General features: G+C 36.4%; 1 protein-coding gene across 2 annotated transcripts in view; it reads right to left on the bottom strand.

Moving 5' to 3' along the window:
* The window catches only part of FAM184A (family with sequence similarity 184 member A), a 119,267-nt gene that overhangs the window by 19,551 nt on the left and 85,097 nt on the right, over positions 1–14,619 (bottom strand). For both annotated transcript variants that reach the window (XR_002733079.1, XM_023218999.1), the window contains exons 10-11: positions 1,121–1,333; positions 361–514 (exon numbers count right to left, since the gene is read on the bottom strand). Coding sequence is in view for 1 of the 2 variants with exons in the window: in XM_023218999.1 (XP_023074767.1) it covers positions 361–514; positions 1,121–1,333 (367 nt within the window). In the remaining variant the exon portion in view is untranslated. The remainder of the gene's footprint in view (positions 1–360; positions 515–1,120; positions 1,334–14,619) is intronic.

Below are 14,619 nucleotides of genomic sequence, written 5' to 3'. Positions count from 1 at the left end.
TGGAAAGAACCATATGACCACACAGTCTAAGGACATGTGGCTCCATGCCCTTTCTATTGGGCGGTGATTGATTTCTGGAACACCTCAATGTGCTGAGTCCACTTAGTCCAAAAGGACAGATTAGAGTACCAGCAGTGTTGCTTGCATAGCTGGAGTACAGAGACAGCTGAGGGGAATTCACTTTACTGTTTGTGTCCTGTCTATTCATCTGGTAACTTCAAATAAAATATGCAATACACTTAGATATTCATTTTGATGTTTCAAAATTTTAAAATAAAACTTGGTGATTCTATGTTGAATTTAAAAAAATGTTAAAAATGTACATATGAATATGACAAGATTGTAATCTTTTCAAAATACCAAGCATAGCCTTTCCTTCGTCTTCTAATTCAAACCGAAGAGTCTGAAGCTCCTGTTCCATTTCTATTCGGAAGCCCTCCATTGACTCTCTGTGTGCATCTTTTAATGATTGAAGCTCTGCAGAATGCTTCTGTTGTAAATGATTTTCAAGAGCCTAGAACAAGACAAATTCAAATTATTATGCTAGAATATAGAAAGGAAAATGCAAACAAAATAGAAAACAGTTACTAAAACTCAGTTATTATTTAAGAAATACAAAATGTTTAGGTTCATTTTCAAGAAAACTAGACGTAACATAATCAACATTAGAAAAAACAATTAGGGTCATTTCAGTAGAATAAATAAATCATTATAAAACCAGTTTGATTCAATGTATTTTGTCTATATATTGAATGGGCTGGGCACAGTGGCTCACCCTTGTAATCCCAGCAATTTGGGAGGACAAGGTGAGAGGATTGCTTGAGCCCTAGAATTCAAGACCAGCCTGGGCAACACAGCGAGACCTGTTTCTACAAAAAAAATTAAAAATTAGTCAGGCATGATGGTGTGTGCCTATAGTCCCAGCTATTCAGGAGGCTGAGGTGGGAAAATCACCAGTCTAGGAAGCTGAGACTGCAGTTAGCCATGATCGTGCTGCTGCACCTCAGCCTGGGTGACAGAGTGAGACCCTGTCTCAAAAAATAGAAAATCATTTTTTTAATGTAACTAATTATTATTAGGCTGTTGGATTACATTTGAACGTATGTCACATAAAACTTACTCTCTGTTCCTTTTCCTTTTCCTCTTCCATAGTTTGAAATGCAAGGACATGTGCTTCTTTTAATGATTTGTGTCTTTGCTGATGTTGCTCCTCTAATTCTTCAAGCTCTTGCGTAAGCCGCTGTCGCTCTTGCGTAAACTGGGCTTGCAGTTGTTGCAAAGAAGTCTGAGACTGGGAAAGCTGTATCTCCAGATTCTGTTTCAGCAAGGAAATCTATGCCCCAGAATGGTACACAACGAAGAAGAAATACAAGGCATAGTTCACAAACTATCCATCAAAGGGGGAAAAGCACTTCAAAGATATTAATGATAGTAAAACAACTGCCTTAATATTTCCATTTAAAACGTTCTAAAATATATCACAAAAATAACCATTTTCTATCACCATTTAAAATTCTACTTTCTGTAATTATTCTGAAAATAGTTTATTTACATTGTTTATAGACTGTCTAAAGAACACTGCAGCCCACATTTAGAATACAATGAATACCCATGTTATGTTGCAATAAAAATTCATAATATGAAATAAAAACATAAGACAATTAACATTTTCGTTAGGTTATGGTCACTTCAAGGAAGAGTATGAATAGTTAAACCACTTATTTGTAAAGCAGTAAAGTGCAATAGGACTGTGAGCTCTGAGTTAAAATCCTAGCTCTGTCACTTGCTAGTATCAACACCTCACCAGGTTATGTTACTCCATATAGCTCACTTTGAACAGACTCTGGCATGTACTAAGCATTCAACAAATATTAGCTAAGATTATTTGAGAATTAAAAACCTACTCTTTAAAAGATATATCAGTTTATAATTTAGAATCATTATGTAAATTTTTATTTTTTATTTAACTCAAAGTGCTTGAAAACCTTTAAGTTTTCAAAATGTCTCAAATGTCCCACAATCTTTTATTCAACCATCATAACAATGTCAGGTACTTTTCTTTGACTGCGGAAAACTGATTTGTCACTCCTTTAGAAAACAGACATCAGCTCAGTATGTCTGTATCACTTCTAGATGTCTTAACATACTTATAATTATTCTGTAAGAATAAAAACATAAAACAGGTATATGTATAGATCATATATGTTCATATATGCATTTGATAAAACCATTTAACGGACCTATTTCTATTCTCATACACAGGATATTGTAACTTGAGACTATATAACTGTGTTCTAAAAGAAGTCTAAATCTAAGAGGAACTTAGGAGAACCAGATACAAAGTTGTAAAATGTGTTCCATAAGCAACTTAAAACACTCTATGCTTTTATATACTGGTAAAACAGTTTCTGTGGCCAAAAAAGCCAATGAAAAGAGGAAACTTTAAAGTGAGTTTTTGTAAATGGGAAAAGGCTCTCTTTTAATTGATAGAAAGCAGACATAAGGTGCCTCACACGTCTCACAAAGAAAGGTACCTTGGGAAAGAAAGAGAAAGGGTGAGGAATCACCAGATATGCAAAAGAAGAACGGAGGAAAGAATCATTAACTGGAAAAAGGAAAGGTCCGAAGCAAGCCACCATATCCCTTTAAAAAGCAGCAGGAGGAGTCGCAGACTGTAGTGAGCTTAGGGTGACGATTAGCCTTCCAGAAGGGTTCTGGACCAAGTTATCAATCAGAGTTAGTTATAAAGGTTAGCACATGGCTTGATGGCAATAGTCAAGCACTGGTGAGAAATCATATAAAACAATCTAGGTTTAATCTGTTTTAATGTATTTCCAAATAAGTGACTCTACCTGTTGAAACTTTATGAATTCTGCTTATTAATTTCTACAAAAAACTAAGGTTTCAGAGGTTATTTTAAAGTTTTGGAGCCAAGGTGGAACTGCAGCCCTCTGATTTCAGATGTCACAACTCCTTATACCTCTAAATGGCAGCAGCACCCACGATTTACAGACTGAAATAAATCCTGCAAATGTGAAAATGTGGTATGTGCATAAGAATGTCACAGCCACAGCTAATGCCATCCTTATGGAATAGGATAAATTATACCACGTGACTTCTCACTATTTTATGCAATGAAAATCAGGACAAAATAAATATTGAAGACAGCCTAGAAAGAAAAAATAAACCATAAAAGGGTAACAAGAACAAACACAGACATTGTGAACACTGATTTGTAACTGGTAGAGCCATTCGCTTCCCAGAAAGTTAGTTCTTGAAATAGAGAAGGCACCGACCCCACTCTCTTTGGAAGTTAAACCCTAGTCCCAGCCTAAGCATGGGAACCCATGGGGCTGCCTTTCTGGGGGTTTAAAATCTACCCAGCATTCTGCTCACCAAGCTGTCTGCCCTGGTACAGATCTGCGTCCCTCCAAAAAGAATGGACACGTTTTTCTGCTTTGCACAAAGGTGACATATAGGCTAGCAGTGGCCCTGGATCCTATCCTCAAATTTAGTGTGTACTTCAATTAGTAGGAAACCAATTAGCTCACATTGGTGTTTCTTATTTTCTGCAATACCTATTTCAAAAGTTTGCTGAATTGATAGACCTCTTGTGTTAATTTGACTCACATTTGAACTATTAACAGGTGAAACTTATGAAGAAATACAATATTTAAAGTGAATGATTGGAAGTACCACAGTATATAAGTTACATATTTAAAATCTACAGAGTTTTAAATTTCTCCAGCTAAAATAAAATACACATAAATATTTTACATTGTAATATACTTTACCTTGAAAGAACTCCAAAATAGTACTTTCCATCTTAGGATATGTGATTAATCTTTGTATCTACACTCAAGAAAATAATATAAACTATGTGCAGAAAGAGATTATCATGCAGTTTAGTGCTCAAATATACTTAGATATTTTGTATTCTTAACTTTGAAAGCACATCAAAATAATATTAAGGCCATCTAAAATCTCTGAATTCATGCTCAAGACAGTAATGTGAATTATATGCAGAAAGCCTTAATCATGCAACGCAGCATCAAAATGTACTTTGTTCCTTTTAAAAATAAATTAGTAGAATTGCAATAAACAGTCAGCCTTTATTCAGCATGAAAAGTACATGGCACTTTAAAAGACAATGAGCAAAGCAATGTAAAGTGAACTAATTTTTATAGCTATAAACAGCTGAGCTTAATATAATCAGTTGAAATACATATTAATGTAAAACTTTAACTCAAAAGAAAAGAAAAAAAAACCTCTGCATTAAAAGATTTAGGCAATTTTGATAAGTATTTTTATAACAGAATTATAGACTATCTAGAAAGGTATGTGTTGAATAAAGAATGAGAACAAGTAGTTAATTCAAACTATATATTATATTCAAATTATGTAGTGCATGGTATTAGGTTCTATACATTTGTTAAAATTCAAAAAATTCTATTTCTTATTTTGTTTAAATAAACCAAAACAAATTTTATTTTGGAAAATAATTTAATCTTTAGTTTTTAAATTCTTAGCACAGCCATTTAGATATGAAATATATAATATATTCTACTGGTTGATAAGTGCCAGATATTTTAGAGACAATTTTAAAGGTCAAACTGCACTGACAGTAATTGCCACCTTCTGTCTCTACCATTTAAAAAATGATTGCCTTTTTGAAAATAAAGTTTTACAGTCTTTTTGAAAATGGAATATTAAAGTTTTATAATAATTTCAAAAAGAAAAAATTAAAAATATATGGGTCAGGCATGGTTGTTGCTCATGCCTATAATCCCTGCATTTTAGGAGGCCAAGACAGGTGGATCACCTGAGGTCAGGAGTTTGAGACCAGCCTGGCCAACATGATGAACCCCTGTCTCTACTAAAAGTACAAAAAATTAGCCGGGAGTGGTGGCGGGTGCCTGTAATCCCAGCTACTTGGGAGGCTGAGGCAGGAGAATCACTTAAACTGGTAGGCAGAGGTTGCAGTGAGCCGAGATCGTACCACTACACTCCAACCTGGGTGACAAGAACAAAACTCCATTTTATATATACACACACACACACACACACACACACACACACACATATGGCTCACTGCAGCCTCAACCACCTGGGCTCAAGTGATTCTCCCACCTCACCCTCCTAAGGAGCTGGGACCGCAGACATGCACCAACTAATTTTAAATTATTTGTAGAGATGAGGTATCACTCTGTTGCCCAGGCTAGTCTTGAACTCCTGGGCTCAAGCGATCCTCCTGCCTCAGCCTCCGAAAGTGCTGGGATTACAGGCATGAGTCACTGTGCCCAGCCTACTTTTTACAGACCAGTTTCACAAAGATTCTATACCTCTATAATGGTGTTAGTGGAAGAACTGTCTCAAAACAAAAACTGAAATATCAAATCTGAGGTATGGGGTATGACAGAATGTCAATATGAGACATGCCATTAATTATGTACATCTTACCTACAACCTTTGGTTTTTGATGCAATATCGGTGTTTTTTTCTTCAAAAACGATTAGAGTCTTGTTACAAAAATGAAAGAATGTAGAAAGTATACAAATGATGTGTCCTTAAAATAAAGCACGTCCTGAGATAGTAAATGTAATCTGTGATTCTCAAACCTGGCTGCGTATCAGAATCATCTCTGTAGATTTTCATAAAGACAGTTGCCTATGCCCTGATCCCTTGAGATTCTGATTTAGTAGGTCTGGAATTGGGCCCAGGCTGCCTAAGATATGTTTATTCCTATTTATCAAAGTAAAAAGTGGTTCATTATGAAAATTTAAAAAATATAGGAACATATAAATAAAAGGAAAAGTCTCCTTTATTCCCTTTCCTCACCAAATCCCAATCTCTAAGGGTAACCGGTGTTAATATTTTGGTATGCATTACTGTAGACTGTAATGGCTTAGGTCTCTCTTGATATAATTCACTGTTTTGTTTTCTTTTGCTTTCTTACCTAGATCATGTGTAAATGGCTAGATGATTTTACCAAATGTAGAGAATATATCTGATAAAATGTTGGCTATGCCTTATATACAAAAGTTACGGAGGCTCCAGGGCACATCGCAAAAGATCAGTGCTTAATGTCCATAGCGGCTGAAACAGAGACCCCTGGGGCAGCTGATGTGGACAGACATCCTATATGTATCACATAGAGAAATAAACACCACTTCAAATGTGAAACCATGAGAGTGTCCTGACCTGCAGATGTGGATGAGGTGGTTTTCACATACTCAACTTTATATAGCTTATTCCAAGATGAGTATGCTGAGGGATTTAATGATGTTTAATAATTTTTCCAGTAGAGGGAACAGTCAGTTTGTGTTTTTGTAGTTTTTTCCTTCCCTTCAAAGTGGCATTTATAAGGTACTCATGATATTTCGATATGACCCATTCTTTTTAATAAGTACATAGACTTCCTAGGGCTGGCACTGCCCCTCACTTCTCCAACAGCTGTTCTCTCTCTTTCCTTTCTTCCCAGTTGGCTGAACACCTGCGTTTGTTCAGGGATTAAATGGAAATCCCTGGAAGGTAAGCCCCTCTCCTAGTACCTTCAGATGAATTAGGACTGGGACAAGAAAATAATCTAATTCTAAGGTATTAATAATAACTCCAATCCTTTCAAATATATAAAACATTAAAAACTGCTAGCCTATCAGTCTGAGCAGCTCTCAGGAAAAAACTGCTAACCGAGGCTTAGTAGAGGGCAGTAGGAATAACTTCTTCTTATGTCAATGACTTAATGAAAATGCTCACGGAAAACGTTTAAAGGTGCTCAAATATCTTAACTACATGATTTATTTTTCTTCTTTAATCACTAATGTGCTATTACTGAGGAAACTAGTTAAGAAAAGCCGGCATTGTGATCAGTGCTTAATGATCAGTGAAAAAATTGATTTTTTGAAAAAATTCTGAATTGTTCTTTTTTTTTTTGTATTTTCTAAGATGTATAAACTGAGTTTATTATTAAAAACCACCACAATGCTGCTAATGTCCTTAAGATATTTGTGGACCATATCCCCAGTCATTCTCTTATTATTAACTAAAACTAGAAAGTATCTCTAAAGGACAGGTGTAACAATAACCGTCACTTGTTTGTGAATGTGCTAAGCACTGAACTCCTGTATGGAAAGCGGGGGTACATACCATGTACTGAGGGAGTGGGCAGGTGCTCACCCTGCAGAGTACAACACTCTCACACAGTCATGTTTTGTTGTGGATGATGACAGAGTGAAAAGGTAATCCTCAATGACTATAACGTTATAAAATAGATTTCACTGTTACCAGCCCCTTGTACTCTTTTTGTAGGAGATGAATCAAGGCACTTTCATTCCAGTTATTAATAGGTAATTTCAATAAGGTGGTTTTTGTTTAATGAATAAAAAGTACAACTATTGAAGAAAATGTGGCTGTGTTGTCACAAATATTCTAAAGCATAATTCAATTAATTTTTAAAATAATCATATCCTATTTGGGTTCTTATTTCTATCCCAATTAGCACATATGTCAAAATGTCTGTATTGATATAGCTATCATGCCAAAATTTGTACTATGTTCTATGTGATTGCTAACAAGAATATCTAAATATAACCTATTTCAGCAACACTGAGATAAATGTTCATTGTTTCTTTTAAGACATGAAAGAAAATGCTGCTAAATGTATTTGCGTATTTTAATTATTTTTTACACAGAAAAAAGACTGAATATGAAAACTACGTAAAATTTTTATTTTCTTGCATAGTAGAAAAAACTTACAGGGGTATGAGGAAATAGTTCCATTCCAGAAGTATCAGAATTTCATAGGACATCTCTAGGCTCAAAGCTTTGATTTCTCTAGGGCTGGCATTAGTAAACTACAGTCTGTTTTTGTAAATTGTTACTGGAATACAGTCATACCCATTCATTTACATACTGTCTATTAAGTATTTTCACACTACAATGGCATAGAGCTTCTGCCACAGAAACTGGACCACAAAGCCAAAAGTATTTACTATCTGGCCCTTTATAGAAAAGTCTGCTGACTCCTGCTTTAGAACATCAAGAAAAATATTCAACAATGTTCAATTCTCTGTCATCTAATTTTAAAGGACAAGTTGAGTATGGGTTTAGTGTGAAAAATAAATTTCATTTTTTCTTATGATATACAAAGAAAACATTTTTTAAATGGGTGTTAAATGGGATATTATTTTGAAGATGAATTTCTGCATACTTGAGTGTACGTAAGTAAAAAGTGATCACTTTGTCAATTCTTAGGAAAGGGATTTGCTCCATTTTGCTTTTCATCTGTTGATAATTATAACATTACAATGTATAAAATATGTTCTAAATCATATAAACCTTCATAACAATCCAGTACTTTTAAAAAAGGAAGTCACTAATGCTAGTTTTTCAAAAAAATAAACAAAAAAATTTTACATTTATTTCCATTTTTATGAACCAACTAGTTAATAGTTTTTCAAAAATATTACTACATCTTTCAAAATAAACATAAAAATAATGAAATGCATGTCTCAGATGTAAAATCTCAATTGGCTTTATAATCAATATATGCTTATTAACACATGTGGTAGATGTATGCATAAACAAATGAAAGACTGAAGTTTAGAAGCTTTTATTACCCATATACAAAACATATCTTATTGAATGCCAAACTATTTTTTATATAAGTTGAAGCTTTAAAGCAGTGATGTTGTTTATGCAAAATGAAAAGTGCAACATGCCCTTGTGTACAAATTGTAAGTGCCGCTCACTTACATTGTTGATAGATTTATGCAAAGCTTCACCCAGAGAGTGCCGCTATGAAGAAAAGATCACAGGAATAAAGGGAAACATTCAGAAATCAACTAAGTGCAAGACAGAGGAATAAGAACAGAGAGTAAAACACAGAACATTAATTATAATGTGCTCAAGAGAAAACAAGTTGAAAACAGTTCTAAGAAACAAACTAAACAAAAAGAAATTAAAGACACACAGTCTAAATTATCTATAATCCCTTAAAACAATGTCTGATATATCTGTGGGCTTGCAGATTTACCTATATAAACTACTAAAGGCTAAGCCATATAAATCAGAGTTCAGTTTAAAAGATGATGGTTATTGAGGGACCTAGAGGGGGTATTACTGTTCTAAATTCCTCCCAGAAAGCTACAAGGTAACTATTCAAAGCATTGCACCCACTTTGCCGTAGGTTCACGGAGAATTGTGGTGAAAACCGCAACACTAACTTGACTGACCATATAATTTGGGAACCAGAAATAAATATGAGATAATCACTAGAAATTAAAGATTTAATAATAATCTGGTTTTATATTAGGGGGAAAGGAAGAAAGATACCTTTATATCTTTTTAATCCTATTTCCTAGGATATATTTGGCAAAATTATTTACAACATAGGCTCATTTTTCAGAAGTTCATTGAAATTTTAAGTGATATACCGATGGAAAAACCTACATACCACTTCCTCCTAACATGGGGGGAAATGAAAATATAATTTCATTTTCAGTCACCTCATTTTTTTACCCTCAAAAAATACAAAATAATATTTTACATTTATATTGCTAATTTAAATGGAAAAATTGCTTTAACGTGGTTTTTACTCTGGACATGATTTTAAGTGATAAATCACTGGAAAAACCTACATACCCCTCCCTCCCTCCTAATACAGGGGGAAATGAAAATATAATTTCATTTCAACCACCTCATTTTTTACCTTCCAAAAATACAAAATAATAGTTTTATTTATATTGCTATATATTATATTGCCTAATTTTCAAACAGAATGCAATTTTCTTTTGTTTTCATTTTTTGCATATTGTAATTATTTCTTGAAGTGACACAATCTAAAGTTTTTATTAGAAAACAATTTTTTACTAATAACTTAGACTAAGATATTTCATGATATAACTTAGTCAAGTTGCAAATATGAGATAAAAAGATTAATTTTCTATGATTACTTCATAACTTCTCAATCTCAACTTTCTCATGCTTTTATGTATATCACTACTTAATTTTACTTCTTTCTATTATTCTTTCCCAAACTTATAATATTCTCTATATAATAATGAGAGAATTAACTTCTCCAGACTTCATAAAACTTAAGAAAATTGGAAGAACTTTTAGTTGTAGTATTTTTACATCTTTTTATTTATTTATTTATTTTTCAGACAGAGTCTTGCTCTGTCACCAGGCTGGAGTGCAGTGGTGTGATCTCAGCTCACTGCAACCAAAGCCTCCCGGGTTCAAGCCATTCTCCTGCCTCAGCTTCCCGAGTAGCTGGGATTACAGGCGCCCACCACCACGCCCAGCTAATTTTTGTATTTTTAGTAGAGACGGGGTTTCACCATGTTGGCCAGGATGGTCTTGATCTCCTGACCTCGTGATCCACCCGCCTCGGCCTCCCAAAGTGCTGGGATTACAGGCGTGAGCCACAGCGCCCAGCCAACATCTTTTTATTTCTTAGAACTGATGTCCTAGTACTAGAAGTTAACCTAAAATTTATACCATTTACTCAAGAAGCAGATTTTATTTTCACTCTTTAAGGTGTCATCAGACAAAATATGTATATTATTTAAGATTCCTGAATTATTTGATAAACTGGAATATGCCAAATCATCCCTTCCCTAGGTGTAGATTTGGGGCTTTACATGACAGAAATATATTTGAACATTTGAAATCTAAACTCATGTGGTCACTACCTCTGTCCATACCCAGTTGCAGACCATGGAAATATTGAATCCAATGGGTACAGCTGCCCAAGCTGTGACCTCAAGTGAGCTTACATCACAGACCTGGCATGGCAATTGGTAAAGGCACAGTAGTGCTGCTGGGTGGCAATATCACTGTTTGTTAATACATAACTGAAGTAAGCTTTTTCATTTAGAAATACTAATTAGGCTAGGCATGGTGGCTCACACCTGTAATCCCAGCACTCTGGGAGGCCGACGCAGGTGGATCACTTGAGGTCAGGATTTTGAGACCAGCCTGGCCGACATGGCGAAACTTCATCTCTACTAAAAATACAAAAAAAAAAAATAGCCAGGAGTCATGGCACACACCTGTAATTCCAGCTACAGCTACTCGGGAGGCTGAGGCAAAAGAATTGCTTGAATCCGAGAGGTGAGGGTTGTGGTGAGCTGAGATTGCACCACTGCACTCCAGCGTGGGCGACTGAGTGAGACAAATAAATAAAAAATTCGAGTACTATTATGCTCCAGAAAACATCTTAAGTGCAGCGTGAGATACAGTGTTGAATAAGATTGTTGAATAAGATTATAAAACAAATGTATAGAAATAAAAATAAAGAAAAAATCATAAGTATTATGATTTTAAAAAAGGTTGGTGTGATAGGGAATGACTGGAGGATGAGATACTGAGTTGACGGTAAGAAAATATATTTTATTTAATTTGTTAATTTTTTTTTTTTTTTTTTTTTGAGATGAATGAAGTCTTGCTCTGTCGCTCAGGCCGAGTGCAATGGTACAATCTCGGCTCACTGCAACCTCTGCCTCCTGGATTGAAGCGATTCTCCTGCCTCGGCCTCCTCAGTAGCTGGGATTACAGGCGTGTGTGACCATGCTCAGCTAATTTTTAGTTTTAGTAGAGATGGAGTTTCACTATGTCGACCAGGCTGGTCACGAATTCCTGACCTCAAATGATCCACCTGCCTCGGCTTTCTAAAGTGCTGGGATTACAGGTGTGAGCCACCACGCCCGGACAGAAAAGATATTTTAGAAGGGTAACATTTAAACTGGGGTCAGTACAGAAGCCAAACAGGAGATAAGTTTGGGGAAAGAGTACCTGGCAAGTGGATCAGCTAGCACAAAGCCCCTGAAGGTGAAAGCAAGCTGGGAGCAAGTGGGTGTGGCAGTGGGGAAAGGGTTAGTGAGGGACAGTTGGCTGAAATGAGACAGGCGATACACAAACGGGCCAGCTGGCTTAAGGTTTAGTAGGACAGTGAGAGTCAGAGTAACAGAATAACAGCCTGGATTCAATGGGGTGCCCCTGAGAGGATTTTAAGCAGGGGAGTGGCATGATCTAATTTATATCATGAAAGATCAGTTTGAGTGCTGTAAGAAAAGTGGAATTGACGAGGACAGACAGGAGACAGGCTTTGGTAACAGTGGCTTGGACTAGTGTTTACTAGGGGAGATGAAAGCAAATAGAGCTAAGATATGTTTCAGAGGTGGAATAAACAGGATTAAAGGATTACATGGGAAGTAAAGGAAAGACATATGGATGGTATTTAAACCCCAGACTGGCTGAGATCCCCAAGTGCTGTGGACTGCATGTGTTCCCTTATCCCCAAATTCATGTATTGAAAGCCTAACCTCCAATGTGAGGGTAATAGCAAGTGCAGCCTTTGGCAGGTGATTAGTTGATGAGGGCAGTACCCTCGTGAATGAGTTTAATGCCCTTATAAAGAAATCCCAGAGAGCTCCCTTGGTGCTTTTACCACGTGAGGACATACTAAGACAGCTGTCTATGCACCAAGAAGCAGGCTGTCATCAGACACCAAATCTGCTGGCACCCTGATCTTGAACTTCCCAGAATCCAGAACTGTGAGAAATGAATTCTACTGTGGGAAGGCGCAGTGGCTCATGTCTGTAATCCCAGCATTTTGGAAGGCTGAGGCAGGAGGACTGCTTGAGCTCACAAGTTCAAGACCAGCCTGGGCAATAAAGTAAGACTCTGTTGCTACAAAAAAATAAAAATAAAATTAGCTGGTACAGTGGCGTGTACCTGTAGTGCCAGCTACTCAGGAGGCTGAGGTGAGAGAATCACTTAAGCCCAGGGGGTCAAGACCACACTGAGCCATGATTGTACCACTGCACTCCAGCCTGAGAGACACAGCAAGACCCTATCTCAAAAAATCATAAAATAAATTTTAATTAATTAATGAATTTTGTTCTCTAAGCCATCCAATCTATGGTCTTCTGTTACAGCAATCCAAGTGAAGACGCCATGTCTGCTTCAAGAAATACTGGATAAACTAAACATTTGTATGTAAAAATACTTATTTGGGAAGCATTCAATATGAGTAAGATCCATGTTAACAAAAAGATGGCCTATGTAATAGTCAGTGTGTTTTAAAGCATCTTAGGTTTCTTGTTAATTTTTGAGATTCATGAAAAGAGCCTTAAGAGAGCCTTTTCAACTGAGAAGACTTGGAGACTTCAACATAGAGAGCTTACTGAATGTATTTCAGGAATTTTATTATTGAAGGATAGATATAATGAGACTTTCAGATAAGTGAGGAAGAAAATTTATAATAACTAAAAAAAGTTGCTGCACTTAATTAGAAATTTAGCACTTGGTACATAAAGAACAATGCTCTTAGTTATCTCATTGTTCTAAGTCTCAGTTTAATCATTTAGAAAACAGGATAAGGTTTTACAAGCTTGTAATTTGTAAATATGTTATTACATAAATACTGAAATCCATTGGATTGTAAGCTTTCAGAGGACAGAAGCCTGTCTTATTCACATTCTGCATCTGAACTGGGGCCTGTGGCACAGGGTAAATGATGAACAAATGTTCATTCAAAGACTTAACGAATGGTATGAACTCTTAACATTGATTAGTTTTTGCTCTAACTTAATTCTCTCCTCTCTAATAGTAACAGAAACAGTAAAGAGAAAATTCTAGATTACTAAAAAGAAAATATAAATCCGAACACGGAAAGACTTCTAAGAGAAAAACAATATTCATTGAGTGACACCTAGCTGGTCCCACCCTAATCTGTTCTTCACACTGCAGCCAGAGTTTTGAAATCCCAGTATTTGAATATTTCACCCTCCTGATCAAAGCCCTTCAACAGTTCACTGCTCTTTGGATAAAGTCCCAAATCCCCAACAAGGCAAAGAAGGCCTGGCGTGATCTGATCCTGCCTACCTCCCCAGCTTCCTAGCTCTCACTCTCCAGAATAAAGGTGTCATCAGGGCTTCCTCAGGGGCTGTGCACACACTGCCCCCTGTGCTCAGAATGCTTTCTTCTGGCCTGACTTCTCTTCCAGGTCTCAGGTAAAGAAATCCACATTTAGAGATGCCTTCCCCAAGTTACACATGAATGTTTACCACAGTTGCAATTTAACACCCTATTTGCAGTTTAGATTGTAAGCTCCAGGAAGGTAAAGACCCCTCTGAGCCAGTTACTATTCTGGCACGAGGCCTAGCATATCAGAGGCACTTAATTTTGACTGAATAAATGGATAAATGCATGAAAGAACATGCAAAAGTAATTTCTTACTACTGATTTCAACACCTGGAATTAAAATAAATAAATGAATAAATAAATAAATAAATAAATATGGAGGTGATGTGGATCAAGATTAGAGCCAATTAAAAAGCCAGAGGGTTGGCCGGGTGTGGTGGCTCACGTCTGTAATCCCAGCACTTTGGGAGGCCGGGGCAGGTGGATCACGAGGTCAGGAGATCGAGACCACCCTGGCTAACACGGTGAAACCCCATATAAAATATAAAAAATCAGCTGGGCATGGTGGCGTGCGCCTGTAGTCCCAGCTACTCAGGAGGCTGAGGCAGGAGAATCATTTGAACCCAGGAAGTGAAGGCTGCAGTGAGCCGAGATCGCACCACTGCACTCCAGCCTGGGCAACAGAACGAG

Source organism: Piliocolobus tephrosceles, chromosome 5 (genome assembly GCF_002776525.5).
Source record: "Piliocolobus tephrosceles isolate RC106 chromosome 5, ASM277652v3, whole genome shotgun sequence".
NCBI lineage: Eukaryota > Metazoa > Chordata > Mammalia > Primates > Cercopithecidae > Piliocolobus > Piliocolobus tephrosceles.
This window is presented reverse-complemented; position numbering and strand designations above follow the sequence as displayed.